Below are 17,729 nucleotides of genomic sequence, written 5' to 3'. Positions count from 1 at the left end.
GTGTGTGTGTGTGTGTGTGTGTGTGTGTGTGTGTGTGTGTGTGTGTGTGTGTACCGTTCTGCAGCCCCATCCACAGCTGTGTGTGTGTGTGTGTGTGTGTGTGTGTGTGTGTACCGTTCTGAAGCCCCATCCACAGCTGTGTGTGTGTGTGTGTGTGTGTGTGTACCGTTCTGCAGCCCCATCCACAGCTGTGTGTGTGTGTGTGTGTGTGTGTGTGTGTACCGTTCTGCAGCCCCATCCACAGCTGTGTGTGTGTGTGTGTGTGTGTGTGTACCGTTCTGCAGCCCCATCCACAGCTGTGTGTGTGTGTGTGTGTGTGTACCGTTCTGCAGCCCCATCCACAGTGGTGTGTGTGTGTGTGTGTGTGTGTGTGTGTGTGTGTGTGTGTGTGTGTGTGTGTGTGTGTACTGTTCTGCAGCCCCATCCACAGTGGTGTGTGTGTGTGTGTGTGTGTGTGTGTGTGTGTGTGTGTGTGTGTGTGTGTGTACCGTTCTGTAGCCCCATCCACAGTGGTGTGTGTGTGTGTGTGTGTGTGTGTGTGTGTGTGTGTGTGTGTACCGTTCTGCAGCCCCATCCACAGTGGTGTGTGTGTGTGTGTGTGTGTGTGTGTGTGTGTGTGTGTGTGTGTGTGTGTGTGTGTGTGTGTGTACCGTTCTGCAGCCCCATCCACAGCTGCTTGTGGTCCTTCTTCTGCATGTCGTTGATCACCTGACTCTTGTGTTTGAGGGCGTCGGCCTCTTTAATGCTGGACATGAAGTGTGCCTCGATCACAGAGTTGGATGTGCAGTGGAGCAGGTCGTGTTCGGGGAAGTTCTGCAGGATACAGCACATCAGCACTCTGGCACAGTAACAACATCATATGAGGAAGCAGGGAGGAGTTCACACACACCTTAAAGTGCACGGACACACTCCAGGGCAGAGCGGTGTTGGACGCGTGCAAGTCGAACAGCACACCGATGGGATAGTGCCTGAACACAAGCACACACAGTTACACACTACAGTTACACACCACAGCTCATTCTGCTGAAGAAGAAGAACAGTTACAGAAACTCTGGCAACCGTTCACAGTCAGTCGAGTCTCCTGCATTTATCCAGCGCTTCACAGTCAGTCGAGTCTCCTGCATTTATCCAGCGCTTCACAGTCAGTCGAGTCTCCTGCATTTATCCAGCGCTTCACAGTCAGTCGAGTCTCCTGCATTTATCCAGCGCTTCACCAGCACTGGCGTCTCAGAGCGGCTCTACAGGGGTAACAGGAGATCACAGTAGCAGAGGCTGTGCTGGCTCTACAGCAGCTCTAGAGTGAAGTTACTGTCCAGATAAAGTTAGATTTGAGTGATTCACTTCCATTGTAGAGATCATTAGTTATTAACTTAGGCGCCGCTAACACATCGATCACTTCATAGACTTCATAGATCACTTTAATGACATGAATTCTTCAGTTAAACTGATCCCTCAATACATGTGAACATTTAAGCTAAGGAGAGGAATATAAATCAATGCTTGAGGGATTTATCAACCTAATGTCCACACCCCACATTTCCCTTTCTTTTGTTATTTAAAAATGTTTTTTTTTTGTTTTTTTTAAGCTTTTCCTCCGAAACACAGCATATATATCACATGTCCTGTACTGTTCATCTCAGATATTACCAACAGGTGGTGGTGAAGGATGTTAAAACAATTCTTGAATCGGCAAAAGTAAAATGCTTAGATGTTGGAATATGCAGGACACACGGAAACAACAAAAATAAATAAAAATAAACATTTATGTCGGGAAAGTTCTTGAAGAAGAGACACTGAATTACTTTGAACAAGGAGGATCTAATTTTTTTATGGTTATTATTTATTACATTTGTGTGTATGTGTGTTATTGTTAGACGTTGTGTATAGTATCCTGTGGGTTGGTATGTGTGAGTGAATAGATGTTGGTTTATGTGTTGTATGGTTTTGATATGTCTCACAGTTGTCATGGCAGCAGGAGATCCTCAGCTTTACAGCGCCACCCTGTGGTGACAGACAGAAGTGCACCACTCACTCACACACAGCTCTGATCACACTACTGTTCCTTCAAGAACATCAACAATAACTCAGTCCTGTGAGACGTCTGAGGAACACGTGCTCCTTTAACCAGCAGAAACCAGTCAGTCCACACTTATACTCCACCGACAGGCCTTTAGAGAGTGGCTCGTCTGGTTAAACAATGGACGCATCATTTATACTGAACACAACATACTATTTTTCTGCTATTTATTAACCCTGTAAAGTCTACTGTATGATATTCTATGCATGAATTTCTCTAAAAATGATCAAACTCTGCTGATACCCCGTCACACTCGATCTCCTCCAGTCTTCTGTCTCTGACTGAGAGTTTACACTGTTTTATCCAGTAAAACTCTTTTAGTGTCACTGTACAAACGTCCTCCTTCATGGCCTTTACTGGTTTTTATCAAGTAAACGTAAGAATAACTTTGATATTGTTAGTGATAGTTCAAGATGAACACTTACTGGACTGAAGAAACTGAGGTTTACTTGATTATATGGATATCATTTAAAGCTACAATATGCAAGAATTTTTGGCCTCTGGAGGGCGCTACATTCCAAACAACAACAACGGCGTAGCTTGATGACGATGTGAAGGAGCGTGGAATGATGGGAACTGTCGTTTTAAACTCCACCGTGGATGTAAATCAGTCAGACGGGAATCTAAAATCATGTTCATGGATGAGGCTAAGTTCTTTTTTTATAATGACATGCTTTTTGTGGCGGGGGGGGGGTTCAGCGCGGTCTGTAATGGGAGAGAGAAGAGACGAGCAAGTAGGTCAAGTGCAAATGACGAACACCTGTGTTTTATTGCAGTGATCCGCGTGGAGAGACCGCTTATAAGCCGCGCTGGAACGAGAGAGAGACTGAAGAGAAAATTGGACGCAGAGAAAGAAAACCGGTGGATCCGAGCTCTCATTTTTGAACTGTTTTGTGCCGTCGCGGTTGCCACGGTGAATGCGCGTTGTTCACGACTTTTGTTTGTTTTGCTTTATTTTAATAAAGTAGCCTACGAGTCCCAGTCACGCCGACCCCTGTCTTCTTCTTCCTTCCTGACTCTTGAACCTCATCACACTTTTATTTCATTAAAATGAATTAACCGCAAGAAAAGTAAGGTTTAATAATACATTGGTTATCATAGATGTTACTGTATGTCGAATTCATTGTTGTGATAACGTGGGGCAGTTTTACATGTTCTAAACAATTGTTGTAAAAGTACATTCGAACATGCCCACATCATTTGCCAAAATACTGATTAATATTTATGTATAACACATGCTATATTTATTTACATGGCCATAAACACCAGACGTGATAAACAATGTCAATAAACTAAACAGAAATCTAAAGCAATAATACTTCCCTTACATACCGAATGCTACATTAGGAAATATAAAATTAAGCATAACGTTACTTTGTCGACAGAACCAGCTGCAATCGGTACAGAATAATTGTGTCCCATAACAACTGCAAGAAACAAGCTAAAGTTTGTAGCTTGATAGACGCTACAACTACAACTTCCGCATTTGTCCAGGACTCCACGCAGTACGAGCGGAAACCGAGGGTAACGCGGATATGACGCAGATGACTGGCGACTCCCAGCTCACCCCTGCTCTAACGCCCCGTTTCCTTGGTTAAAATCGCAATTTTCTCACGATTTAAAAATAGTTGGAAACATTTGGGATATTGTAAGTAATCAACTTAACAAAATATATAACACTGGCCTTGAGATTATGGGATATTTTAATGCAAAATTCTTGCATATTGTACCTTTAATAGAATTAATGACAATTAAATGTAATACAGAATTTTGAGAAAGTTTTATTTGTTCATCTCTCAATCATCATTGCATTGTGTGTTATAAAGTCCAGTTTTAATGTAGTTTATGTGTCTATGTGGTGTTTTTAATGTGCTTTAAGACAAAGCATGTGTAAGTTCATAAGTCGACAGCATTGCTGAGTATTTCCTCCTTAAAACTGCAGTGAACCAAAGACAGTCTCAAACACACGCTTTGAAATCGCTGGTGTTTCTGACGTCACAAACTACCTTGTAACCAATCAGATCAACGTGTGATCGTCAACCAGTGGATCTCTGAGCTGAGCGAGTGAGTGGAGGCGGGGCTCATTTGCATATTCATAGAACCACGCATATTAAATAAGGCAAGGGTGTCGAGTTACATTCAAGATATTTTAAGGCATGAAGACAATATTTTTAAGGAATCAAATATGTCATTTTGGTGAAACTACAGAGCTCTGCTAAACTAAGTATTTACATATCTTTTTGAACATCAAGACTTTATTAAGGGATTGTTTGGAAGTATCATGACAACATTTATCCTGACCTGTTCCCTCAACACTAGCAGAGAAGCTTCGGATAAAAGCATCCGCTGAACTCATGAATGTGAAAGTGAAATGTCTGTCAGCTCGACGTACCATTTGAGCGGCGTTCCCTCGTACTCGAACCACATCTCCTCCACGTCTTCTGCCTTCATGACTTTGAGGAAATGCTTCTTGACTTTATCCGTGACCAGCGTGAGGTAACTGACCCGTGGGAGCAGCAGCTGATTGGACACAACACAGGTCATGTGACACGATCCACAGCAGAGAGACACGCCTTGTCCATACACACATACTTGCGGTCTTTGCTCTTGAACACTCGTCTACTCACATTAAAGGTGCTGTATGTAATGTGTTTACTCTACTAAAGCATAAATATACCATGATATGTCTGCAGATATTGAGGAACCATGCTGAGTTCACACACCCGTTCCTCTGAAAAACACAGTTATTTTACTTATAATTATTGTGTTGTTTTGATCTGTGTGACTCCGCCCACTGCCAGTTCAGCCAATAGTGTTTCGACACCCGGGATGCCAGTTGGCGGGAAACACAGCGTATCGTATCCTTGGAAACGAGCAAACAAACTGTGTCAGAGATGGCAGATTCCACACACCCTAGAAAGCCTCGATATCCATCTAATAATCTCTGTGAACGAGAGCATGTTAAAGCGCGGATAAATCAACTCAGCTTACAGTGTGTAAGTCTCCTCGGCTTTCATTATCAACTGTGCTCGTTCCTGCCGCTTGTGCTCGTTCCTGTCGCGTGTTCTCAATCTGGCGACCCGCGTGAGCGTCGAGTCTGAGGAGGCGGGGAACAGTGATCTCCGGTATTTTGATTCGGACTGCAGTACTGGTCTCCACCACTAGCTGTCAATCTTACACACTGCACCTTTAACTGTTCCCTCTGTCTGGCCCAAGTGTTCAAGTAGGTATAAAGACTGCAAGTGTGTGTAGACCTTCTGATTACTCGATAAAACACACACTTATAGTCTTGCGAGTGTTTACAGAGCTTTTCTTTATTATATTTTCAATACTTTGCATTTTAAAATAAACCTCTACATGTCTGTTCAGTAGTCGCTGTGTAACTAACAGAAGACAGTGCTTCTAATTAACTGATGAAAACAGTTGCAAATGTTGTACAAAACAGGCCTACACACACACACACACACACACACACACACACACACACATAATCATCTTTGCACCACTAAAATGTGCAACACTTTATGTTGTTACTACCAAATGATATGCATCTAATTAATTGAAGTTACAGTGGAATGTTTTCCTCGACATCTCACGAGATCCCAAACATAATGCATGATGGGATACGCTAAGCCTCGAATACCGAGATAGTGTAGGTGTAGACCACAAGTGTGTGTGTGTGTGTAGACCACAAGTGTGTGTGTTTGGACAAGGCAAAAGAGTGTTGGTCATCTTCACTCACATAGTAGGGCTCAGCCTCTCTCTCTGTGGTCTCTTCAGGAGAGAGAGTGAAACAGGCCGGGATCCTCCCGAACCAAACGTCCCGGAGCACATCCTTGTCATCCGCCATGGTCCTGGTTCTCCAGACGCCACATACACGCTCTTCAGTGTCTGAGCTGTGCAAACACACGGGATAAATGAAGCTTTCACCAGCAGATCCAGCAGAACTCACAGTCTCCTCAGAGATCCAAAGCTCAGACCCTTCCTGTTATCTGGCCTCATATGCAGACAACTAAAGAACATGAAACAGGCTGTCAAAGTTGTTCATTTGACATATTAATCAAAAATATGTTGTAATATTTTATATGATTTAATTTATTGTTCATTTCTTTAAATTCGTTCTGCTTTGTAAATAGTGATGACATAGGCTAATTATGTTATTTATGACAGCCCATGTTTTAACAGCAAGAAAAAAGAAAAAGAAAAAACAAATATAAATAACTTGGAAATTGAAATACTTATTCTCAGGTTTATACATCTAATACTACTTGAATAGTTGTTACTTATTTTGTTCTGGCAATATTTTATTTAAACTTACAATAATAAGAATGGCTTAAATTTGTAAACAGCATTTCACCAATTAAGTAATTAATCTTTCTAGATAATTCTCTCTGATTGACAGCAATATATCATCAGCTTTCTGTCAAAGAAAGCCATTAAAACACACCTTGTGTGTGTGTGTGTGTGTGTGTGTGTGTGTGTGTGTGTGTGTGTGTGTGTGTGTGTGTGTGTGTGTGTGTTCTGAAGAAATGACATAAGAGGAAATCTACAGATAAACACCAGCTCTTATGAGTAAAGGATTAGCTGTGCTGACATTGGCTACTGTTCACATTTAACACTTTATGACAAACAGAAGAATAACGAAAACTTTAAAACGACAAACTGTAAAACTATCAACTATATTTGTGATGTTTATTCGCCTGTTCTGAAGCTGACAGTATGATTCCGTGTGTAAATAACGCTAGCACTAACAACACAGCACACGGAGACACACATTTACAGCTGATAAAGAGAGTAAAACTGCCTCGATTTCAGAAACAACTGCGAAAAAACACACATAACAGCCCGAAAACAGAATAATAACATACCTTCATTAGGTGTCGACCGGAAGCGGTAGAGTACAGCTCATCTTCGACAAACATCCGGCCCGGACCTTCAAAATAAAAGTCCCCAAGCGGTGATTTACATTCAAAATAAACGTCACCGCACGTTTATGTTTTTCAGAATAAAAGTCCTAGTCAGTTTATTACAGTGCGTTGCGTTCATCATACTGCAGCCTGTATCTATTCAAAAAAGTCCTGCATACAGTAATTAGGATGGTTGATTCTGATTTGTTTACAGTTGACCTCGCATTCAGACAAGTTTTCTCACGCAACCTATGTTATATGATATTAGTATGATAATAAAGAGATCGTTCAGTCCGGTAGATGGCGCTAAATGAATGTATCGGAAGACCAGTCGCGCACGCGCAGTACTGTCTATCGTCACTGCGCATGCGCATTGTGCACATGGAGGCAGTTGAATGAGTTGTAGCTGATATCTGAGGAAACATCTGTCGTTTCGTTTTCTTCTGTTTAATAACAAGTTGAATATATGTTATTTTTGCACTTATTGTCGAGAGTGTGATATAGGCCGACGGTGTGTTGATCTGCGGCTCGTCTGAAGCTCTGCTGGGAGTGTTGATCATCGGCTGGAGCAGATCTGTGTGTGTGTGTGTGTGTGTGTGTGTGTGTGTGTGTGTGTGTGTGTGTGTGTGTGTGTGTGTGTGTGTGTGTGAGAGAGTGAGTGAGTGATGGAGGCTCCCCCGGTCTCTGTGATGCCCGTCACGGGTGGAGCCATCAACATGATGGAGTATCTGCTGCAAGGTACACACACACACACACACACGCACACACAATGCACCTGTAGCTAGATTGTTAACTTAATATAACTTTACTTTAACTTTTTGGCAACACTTTACAATAAGGTCATTAGTTAATGCTTTAACAAAAAATTAGCAAAATGTTAATGTTAGGCTACGTTCACACTGCAGGGCTTAATGCTCAATTCCGATTTTTTGAAAAAATTCGATTTTTTTGCAAGGCCGTTCACATTTCCAATTAAATGCGACCTTTTGTGATCTCCTGTGTGAACGTGAAATGACCCAGAAGTGACCCGCATGCGCAGAAGAGTACTCAACGGTCAACGACGTCACTTGTTGTTTGCGGAAGTAGGCAAGTAGCTAAACTTTAACTGTGATACACACAAACACACGAGCGCGCGCAGCGACCGTTACACAAGAGCCAGACAGCAGCCGCTGACCTATCTAATATCAGATTCAGCACAAATAAGTTAACATAACGTATATATAATGGCCGTGGGCTTTTTTATTTTTTATTTTTTATTAACGGGCTCGTCGAGGTCGACCCGTTCGGCAGATTTACCTCAGCTCGACGAATATGCAGTCCGTTTTCAAACCGACGACTACTTCAACGCAGGATTATGACGTTTTCCGCGTATCAATGACGTGCGGGTCGGATACATGCGACCTGGCCGTTCAGACTGAAGTCGCATTTCAAAAGATCGGATATGTATCGGATTTCGGACCACATACCCAAGTGGCCTGGGTCGCATTTGAAAAGATCGGATCTGTGTCGTTCAGACTGTCATGAAAAGATCAGATACAGGTCGCATAGGGGCAAAAAAATCGGAATTGGGTCGTTTCAGCCTGCAGTGTGAACGTAGCCTTAGTTAATAGTGGTGTTAATAATGTTAGTTAGCAGTGCATTAAATAATGTTAACATTTAATCTTTAAAAAATTGTTGTTCATTGTTCGTCATGTTAACTAATAAATCCTTATTGTTGAGTGTTAATAAAACGTAAAAACTGTGACAATGAAATGTTCAAATGTAAGTTTTAATTTGTTAACATTAGTTGATTACTACACTTAACAATGAAGAATAGTTTTAAAGCATTTAATAATCTTAGTCAATACATTAGGAATAAATGACTAAAATCAGAAGTTGTATCAGTTAATATTATTTAATGGATCTTAGCGAATGAACAGTTGTATGCTTATTAACAAAGATTAATAAACTCTGACACATGTATTGCTCATTGTGAGTAAATGCAGTAACTAACCTTAAAGGTGCAGTACGCGATTTCTGAGAAACGCTGTTGATATTAGAAAATAAAAACGTAATTTTTGACCAAACCGCTAAAAGCACGAGAGGGTTAAGCTCTTCAGTGCTCATCTGTATACACATGACCAGTGACCCTTGACCCCGTGTTTGTCCTCCTGCACAGGCAGTGTTTTGGACCAGTCGCTGGAGAGCCTCTTGCATCGGCTCCGGGGTCTGTGTGATAACATGGAGCCGGAGAGCTTCGCTGACCACGAGCTGGTGTATCTCCTGAAGGGCCAGCAGGGAAACCCGTTCCTCCTGCGGGCCCGGCGCTCGCTCCTGCACCCCCCCGCCCCGTGGCACCTGCGCTACCTGGGCCAGCCCGAGGTGGGGGACAAGAGCCGGCTGGCACTGGTGAGGAACTGTGTGGACGTGTCCGCCTCGCACGGCCTGCCCGAGGTGCTCAACGAGATGGGCTTCCGCATGGACCACGAGTTCGTGGCCAAGGGCCAGATGTTCCGGAAGGGGGCCATGAAGGTGGTGGTGAGCAAGCTGTCCCGGGTCCTGGTCCCAGGGAACACGGAGAACACCGAGCCGCTGTCTCTGTCCTATCTGGTGGAGCTGAGCGTTCTGGCTCCCGCGGGGCAGGACACCGTGTCCGAGGACATGAGGAGCTTCGCGGAGCAGCTGAAGCCGCTGGTGCACCTGGAGAAGATCGACCCCAAACGCCTCATGTAGAGCCTCAGAGCACACACACACACACACACACACACACACACACACACACACACACGAGGAGCTTCGCGGAGCAGCTGAAGCCGCTGGTGCACCTGGAGAAGATCGACCCCAAACGCCTCATGTAGAGCCTCAGAGCACACACACACACACACACACACACACACACACACACACACACACACACACACACACACACACACACACGAGGAGCTTCACGGAGCAGCTAAAGCCGCTGGTGCACCTGGAGAAGATCGACCCCAAACGCCTCATGTAGAGCCTCAGAGCACACACACACACACACACACACACACACACACACACACACACACACACACACACACACGAGGAGCTTCGCGGAGCAGCTGAAGCCGCTGGTGCACCTGGAGAAGATCGACCCCAAACGCCTCATGTAGAGCCTCAGAGCACACACACACACACACGAGGAGCTTCGCAGAGCAGCTGAAGCCGCTGGTGCACCTGGAGAAGATCGACCCCAAACGCCTCATGTAGAGCCTCACACACACTCACACTTACACACACACACCTGGAGAAGATCGACCCCAAACGCCTCATGTAGAGCCTCACACACACTCACACTCACACACTCACACTCACACACACACACCTGGAGAAGATTGACCCCAAACGCCTCATGTAGAGCCTCAGAGCACACACACACACACACACCTGGAGAAGATCGACCCCAAACGCCTCATGTAGAGCCTCAGAGCACACACACACACACACACACACACACACACACACACGAGGAGCTTCGCGGAGCAGCTGAAGCCGCTGGTGCACCTGGAGAAGATCGACCCCAAACGCCTCATGTAGAGCCTCAGAGCACACACACACACACACACACACACACACACACACGAGGAGCTTCGCGGAGCAGCTGAAGCCGCTGGTGCACCTGGAGAAGATCGACCCCAAACGCCTCATGTAGAGCCTCAGAGCACACACACACACACACACACACACACACACACACGAGGAGCTTCGCGGAGCAGCTGAAGCCGCTGGTGCACCTGGAGAAGATCGACCCCAAACGCCTCATGTAGAGCCTCACACACACTCACACTTACACACACACACCTGGAGAAGATCGACCCCAAACGCCTCATGTAGAGCCTCAGAGCACACACACTCACACACACACACCTGGAGAAGATCGACCCCAAACGCCTCATGTACAGCCTCACACACACACATACACACAGCTGGAGAAGATAACACTGCTGACCATGACTGTGACTGCGACTGCACTCCTCTGGACTCCTTCAGGCCTGAAATGAAATGTTAGAATATTTCTCCCATAATGAACTGGATGAAAACAAACAGACAGATCAACCTTTCATTATTGTGTCATTGCTCAGACGACTTCATTTCTTAGATTACTCATTTTAAACTAGAACGTTACCACTCTTCTTTAAAAAAAAGTTTGTAAATTGATTCTTGTATAAAAAGACACTGACGTAAGCATGATGCTGTTTCTCATGTTCGTCTGTCTTCAGTGTGTGATGTTGCTGTTTGAGTGGGAAAAAGCTCCAGTTCTTCTCGGTAACACTTTACAATAAGGTTCATTTATTACGTGAGGGATAATGTTCATCCAGCCGGTTGTTATCTCAGAATAAACCCTGACAGGGTGATCAGGATCAGGTCTCCATCAGCCTGAAGGGGTTTATTCTGAGATCACACACACACACACACACACACACACACACACCTGAAGGGGTTTATTCTTGGTCTGCTCGCTGATCGATTGCTCCCGTCTGCCTCGCTGCCTGCTGTGAGTTTGTTTGCTTCGGTGCTGTAAGCTCCGTCTTAGCCTCGTATTTATTTCTGTTTTGAACCATCATTTACTATCATTTCTAGTTGTTTATACTACTAAACATTTGAACCTTTAATTATTTTATATATATATATATATATATATATATATATATATGTATATAGGTCTATGTAAGTTTTATTTTATTTTCATCTATCATTACATTATTTACGTAAGTTAACACCCAATACTTGAACAGTTTAAAGTGTAATCCGCCAGTTCAGGACGCAGCCTCTGAATTGGGATTCAGCAAACCAGCTTAATTTATCTGGCCATGGTCTTGGCTAAGCCGAAAATACATGACCTGGCAGCGCCGGGGCTGAAACATCCTCACCATGTCCTCCAGTAAAATGTAAAACATAAAAATGACAATAGCCAATTCTGGCTCCATAGCTGTTTACTCAATTATATCAAATGAATGATCAGGATGGCAGCTCTTCTCTCTTCTTGCAGTGGATCTGACACCTGTGAGATCAGACATGGATATCGCGGGATTCACGCTCGTGCACAGTGTTGCTAATAAACTGGATGTAATTTAAGTTCTGTTGCTTTTATATGAAAATAATTATAATGAACAAGACACCCATTTAATAATATACCAAAGACGTGTTTATCAATCATTTTTACTTTAATTGCAGACATGTTTTTATATATATATATTTGTATAAATATGACAACAATCAAATAACCCATAGATCACACTGTCAGAGAGTTTGGGAATACTAACACATAATTTATACATAAAAACATGAGATCAGAGTTTTAAAATCAAACAGTTTAAAAAGAGAACAATACATCACGGTTGTTTAAACCAATGAGCATTAAGCTGTGTCGTCAGCAAGTCGTTTCCCATCATGCTTTTGATCAGCGCAGTCGGTGGAGAGCAACTGCGCTCGACTGCAGAATCCGACACGTCCGCCTTGCGCTCGCGAGAGATTTTTGACATACGTCAGTCAGCATGACATCAGAGCAAGGCGGACCACACTCGGACACATTTCTAACCAGCATGCATCTCACGGTGATCACAGCTGATCGGTTCTGCGCAGATTTTGCTCATCTCACACAAACCTATTATGTCTATGGTCACGTCAGTCAAGCCCGAAGCAAGACACGCAAGTGACGCAACCCATAGCAACGCGTTACGGCAACGACACCTCAGACTGACAGATACGTAAAAATAGGCTACTTTAGTTTTCTTCACATTGTCATGTTAATTATAATCGAATGCATTTTGTTTTATTGACCACAATATTATCATTGATATTTGTTTGAGAGGGGCACTTTTGATTCATTTTGAAAAAGGGGCTCGACCACCCAAAATCTTTTTGTAGGAGACTTTGAGCTTTGTAAGTTTGCAGATATTATACATGCAAAAACATCAACATAACACACTAAAGAAAAAGAAAACATGAAAACGCATCATATGACCAACCATCATATGATTAATACAAATGTAATGCAACTATTATTAAAAACATGATGTATAAACTCAAGCTTCTATTGTTTTCTAAAAGTGAGCTTGAACAGTTTTTTTCTTCTCATAATTATGAAAAATGAATATTTCATTAGTCTTTGTCTCCCTCTGCTGGTACAACACAAACACAAAGATATTCAGGCTCTTTATTTACTCTAACAAAACTCAGAGCTTTCTGAATTACTGTGCGTTTATACACATAAAATGATTAATCTATGAATGAGAAACTGTAATTTGCTGTGAAATAAAATGTGTCTCACTGCCGCCTCATCAGGTCTGTCAGAGGACCGCTGAAATCTAAATGAAGTATTTAATTTATAACAGTGAAGTCACTGTATCTTCAGTCTCTGTTGATTCTGTTGACTGTGAGTCTCTGTAGTGGATCCTTATTCACCATCACAAGATCATCACAAGATCAGACTGTAACCTAAAATAAAACACACAAACAGTCACATATGCAGTATGAGATATTACATGTGTCACATCTTTTCATAAGAAAACTAACTAGATAATCTATATTAATTAATTCTCAAACATGATCATATAGCTTATATCTGATGCTCAAAGTCACTTTACAAAATCAAAAGCACATGAAACGTCTCGGTTACCAATGTAACCCTCGTTCCCTGAAGGAGGGAACGGAGACTTAGTCGATCGTACCGACTGATGGGATCACGCCAGGGAGCCAGATGTCTTCAATATAGTATACAAATTGTATATAGGTTTGCACATACCGTGGAGTTTACACACATGGATACTTAGCAAGCCGACATGAGTGTGCTTTTGACTCAAGGGTGCCCTCTATTTGAAGAGAGCACCTGAGAAGCTACTGGCTCAACACGTAAGCTATAAAACCTAGCAAAAGTATTAGGTGTCGCCCAACCCGCAGCTCTACAAACATCTGCCAGCGAGGCACCCTGCGCCAGCGCCCAGGAAGCAGCAACACTGGGGGACAAGGTACACCTTGGGTATCGTACGCCAAGATGATGGCATCCACTATCCAGTGGGCCAGCTTTTGCTTAGAGACTGCCTTCCCTTTCTGCAGGCCTCCGAAACAGATGAAGAGCTGATCTGAGGTTCTAAAGCTTTGCGTAAGGCGCGGACTGGACAGAGAAAAGCTAGGGTTGAGTCTGCCTCCTCCAGGGGCAGTGCTTGCAAGTTTACCGCTTGATCTCGAAAGGGAGTAGTGGGAACTTTCGGCACATATCCCGATTCGTCTACCGAGAAAGCGTGCAGGTCCCCTACCCTCTTGATTGAAGCCAGTGCAAGCAAGAGAACTGTCTTGAGAGACAGAATTTTTAACCTGTTAAGCTGCAACGCCACTTTTGAAAAATCCCCAGAAATGACATACCCAAACTGAACCAGAAACAGTTCATGAACCCTTTGCACTAAAAGCACAAGTATGATCTCATTTGAAAGCTGACACCTGGCAGTTTATTGTAAATGTAGAATTAATTATTGTCATAATGAAAAAAAAAATAGTTATAAATAGATTCAAAGTTTTGTAAAGTTATTAGAAATGTATTTTTATGAAACATCTTCATGAAAATAAAATTGAAGTTGGCATTGTATCAATCTAGAAATGCACTGCAGCTAAAGCCACATGTCTGACCATGTTATATTTAAAATCTGAAGATGATAAGTAAAAAAAAATTTATTTAGTTAAATGTTTTTCAAGATCATGTCATATGACTTTATTTTGATTAGACTCTAAAATGCCAACTGATGTTTGTCATCTTCTAAGCATCTATTCAAAGCATCTATTCAGTCTATTGTCTCTGTTATTTTGTTGTGCAAATGAGTCCCATTCAGCCTCAGTCTCCCCTGCACACATTCACACCTCTCCAGCCTGGTTATGGCTCTAAATATGCTTTTCTTTAGTCTGCATTATAATTACTAACGACTGGCTATTCACACTGTTTCAATCCCTCATTTATTTTATCAAAGTTCTCACTTCACATTTGAAACTGTATCAAATGCCCTTCTTGAATAAAGACACATTTCATTAAAAAAAACATAAAAAAATAACTGCTAGATGGCAGGTGCACCTAGAGCTAGCTAGCATGTTAGCTTAGCACACCATCAATACACAACAATTTATGAGATTAAAACCATGTTTGTGCTCCAAACTTACTTTATAGTGCAAGTTGAGTGTTTTAAATAATCTTCTGTGATCTGATTTGGCTTCAGATAAAAAATTCAGACAGAAGATATATTATTTTATAGTATTCTGCACGATGATAAAGTCTATATCGATTAGCATTACATTATAAATATAATCTATTATTATGAAAATACCTGACATGGCTTGAAGAACACAGGTAAATCAAATATCAATGCAATCGTGTTTATTGTCTTCAAAACGTCTTTGTCTGCATGTTACAGCGATCTCTGTTGGCTTTGTTTGTGTCAGGGACTTCCTGGAATGTCACATGATTATGGCACTTGAAAACAGTACATCAGAGTATCCAGCGCTCATAATTATTACATCGACGCATTTGGGTATAAATTCAATAAATATTATTCCTGTCTATAGAAATCTGATGTAAACCAATGAGAATCTATCAATATTTCTCCAAATCTGCACATTTTTGAGCTAAAAGCCCTGAGGGACGTTGTTTTGTCAAGAGCTGTCATGACGACAGCACAGGAGTTTTTGTCTGAATGGGAGCGGCTGACGCTCATAATTCATATTAAAGGTATCGACAAATTTTTTCCATTTCATAACTCCTGACATAAATTAAGACATAACTGTCACTATAAGTTTCTCAGATTACAATAGTGGACAAATTCTGAAACTTGAGTCTTATATATTTTTAATGATGTATAGTTTGTCAATGTAATAACATTAAATCTGATCTGAAAAAAAAAAAAAAAAAAACGCTTCAGAGCGTCCGCGCTCTGGTGAAGCTTAACAGGTTAACTCCACTGTCCGCAGGGGCTCAAAGGGAGGTCTCTGAAGTGCTGTTAACACCAGAAATAGGTCCCAAGAGGGTATGGAAGAGATGCGAGGAGGGTACAACCTCCTTGCTCCCTTAAGGAACCTGACGATCAGATCGTGCTTCCCCAGGGATTTCTCACCAACTGCATCGTGATGTGCGGCAATAGAGGCAACATACACTTTGAGGGTGGAGGGAGACAGCTCTCGCTCCAACCCCTCTTGCAGGAAAGAAAGCACCGATCCGACCGAACAAACTCGGGGGTTTTCTCCGTGAGAAGAACACCAATCGACAAACAGGTTCCACCTCGATGCATAAGCCAGTCTCATGGAGAGGGCTCTAGCAGAGGTTATAGTGTCTACGACAGCTTGTGGTAGACCCCTCAAGACCTCCACTTCCCATCCAGGGACCAGACCTGGAGTCTCCACAGGTCTGGACGTGGGTGCCAAATGGTGCCCTGCCCCTGAGAGAGAAGGTCCTCCCTCAGGGGGATGGGCCAGGGAGGGGCTGAAGAGAGGAGTATGAGTTCGGAGAATCAGGTCCGGTTGGGCCAATAAGGGGCAACTAGCAAGACCTGCTACTCTTCCTCCCTGACTCTGCACAGTAACTGTGGAATTAGGCTCACCGGGGGAAACGCATACTTGCGTAGACCTGTCGGACAGCTGTGTGCCAGTGCATCCACACCGAGAGAGTCCTTGGTTAGTGAATAAAACAACTGGCAGTGGGTCGTTTCTGGAGAGGCAAACAGGTCTTTGAGGCGTTTCAAAGCAAGTAGTACCGTTAACAACTCAAGGCAATTGATATACCAATGCAGCTGAGGACCTGTCCAGCGTCCTGCTACTGCATACCCGTCGTGCGTGGCCCCCCAACCTGTCTTGGAGGCATCTGTGAACACCACCGCATGCCTGGATGCTTGTATCATGGACACACCGGACCGGAGAAACACAGCGTCTGACCAAGGTTGGAAGGTTTTCCAGCAAGTTTGAGAAATCGCAACCGGGAACCTGCCGTCTTTCCACGCCCTCCATGGGACCCGGCCAAGAAGCCAATGCTGAAGTGGTCTCATATGTATCAACCCCAGTGGCGTGACTGCCGCTGCGGAAGCCATATGCCCCAGGAGCCTCTGAAAGTATTTCAGTGGAACCACCTTCCTGCTCTTGAACGTATCCAAGCAGTTCAGCATCAACTGGGCATCAACGTTAGACGTGCCGTCTGTTTGACCGAGTCCAACTCCATACCGAGAAAATAGATGCTCTGCCCGGGGGTGAGCTTGCTCTTTTCCCAGTTGACCTGAAGGCCCAATAGACTGATATGCTGGAGCAGCAAGTCCCTGTGTTCACACAACTGTTCCCGCGACTGAGCCAGTATCAGCCAGTCGTCGAGGTAGTTTAGGACACGAACGCCCTGTTCTCTCAAGGGAGAAATGGCCGTCTCCGCGAGCTTCGTAAAGACGCGGGGGGACAGAGACAGTTCAAAGGGTAGGACTTTGTACTGATATGCCCGACCCTCGAACGCGAACCTCTGGAATGGCCTGTGTCGCGGCAGGATGGAGACGTGAAAGTACGCATCCTTCAGGTCTACCGCTGCAAACCAATCTCCTGGATGGACACATCTGCATATGTCCTTGAGTACTATCATCTTGAACGGGAGCTTGTAAAGGGCCCGATTCAAGATGCATAGGTCCAAGATTGGTCTTAATCCACCTCCTCTCTATGGCATAATGAAGTAAGGGCTGTAAAACCCTCGCTTCATGTCGGCTACAGACACCGGTTCTATTGCATCC

The 17,729-nt window shown here is 43.5% G+C and overlaps 3 protein-coding genes across 15 annotated transcripts in view; 1 reads left to right on the top strand and 2 right to left on the bottom strand.

Annotated features, from left to right (window-relative positions):
* The window catches only part of atg5 (ATG5 autophagy related 5 homolog), a 33,174-nt gene extending 26,146 nt beyond the window's left edge, over window positions 1–7,028 (bottom strand). For 3 of the 4 annotated variants that reach the window (XR_014200859.1, XR_014200860.1, XM_082150830.1), the window contains exons 1-5: window positions 6,946–7,028; window positions 5,820–6,089; window positions 4,470–4,597; window positions 890–968; window positions 651–813 (exon numbers count right to left, since the gene is read on the bottom strand). Coding sequence is in view for 2 of the 4 variants with exons in the window: in XM_082150830.1 (XP_082006956.1) it covers window positions 651–813; window positions 890–968; window positions 4,470–4,597; window positions 5,820–5,927 (478 nt within the window). In the remaining 2 variants the exon portion in view is untranslated. The remainder of the gene's footprint in view (window positions 1–650; window positions 814–889; window positions 969–4,469; window positions 4,598–5,819; window positions 6,090–6,945) is intronic. The other variant, XM_082150831.1, reaches the window with a different exon arrangement.
* Window positions 7,029–7,338: 310 nt separating this feature from the next.
* Window positions 7,339–11,187, top strand: med18 (mediator of RNA polymerase II transcription, subunit 18 homolog (yeast)). Of its 2 annotated transcripts, none has more exons than XM_082150857.1 (3): window positions 7,339–7,581; window positions 7,642–7,722; window positions 9,143–11,187. In XM_082150857.1, exons 2-3 carry the CDS (start codon window positions 7,650–7,652, stop codon window positions 9,694–9,696), a joined length of 627 nt encoding a protein of 208 aa, XP_082006983.1. In that variant the 5' UTR covers window positions 7,339–7,581; window positions 7,642–7,649; the 3' UTR covers window positions 9,697–11,187. The 2 variants fall into 2 exon arrangements, with proteins under 2 accessions (XP_082006983.1, XP_082006984.1); XM_082150858.1 differs by having other exon boundaries at window positions 7,339–7,593.
* Window positions 11,188–12,186: 999 nt separating this feature from the next.
* Window positions 12,187–17,729, bottom strand: part of LOC309484382 (NACHT, LRR and PYD domains-containing protein 3-like) — a 64,684-nt gene continuing 59,141 nt past the window's right edge. For all 9 annotated transcript variants that reach the window (XM_082150673.1, XM_082150674.1, XM_082150671.1 and 6 more), the window contains one exon: window positions 12,187–13,434. In XM_082150673.1, the coding sequence (XP_082006799.1) occupies window positions 13,404–13,434 (31 nt within the window). In that variant the 3' untranslated portion in view covers window positions 12,187–13,403. The remainder of the gene's footprint in view (window positions 13,435–17,729) is intronic.

Source organism: Leuciscus leuciscus (assembly GCF_965113295.1).
Source record: "Leuciscus leuciscus genome assembly, chromosome: 20".
Taxonomy (NCBI): Eukaryota; Metazoa; Chordata; class Actinopteri; order Cypriniformes; family Leuciscidae; genus Leuciscus; species Leuciscus leuciscus.
Note: the sequence above shows the minus strand (reverse complement) of the source record. Positions and strands in the feature narration are given on the sequence as shown.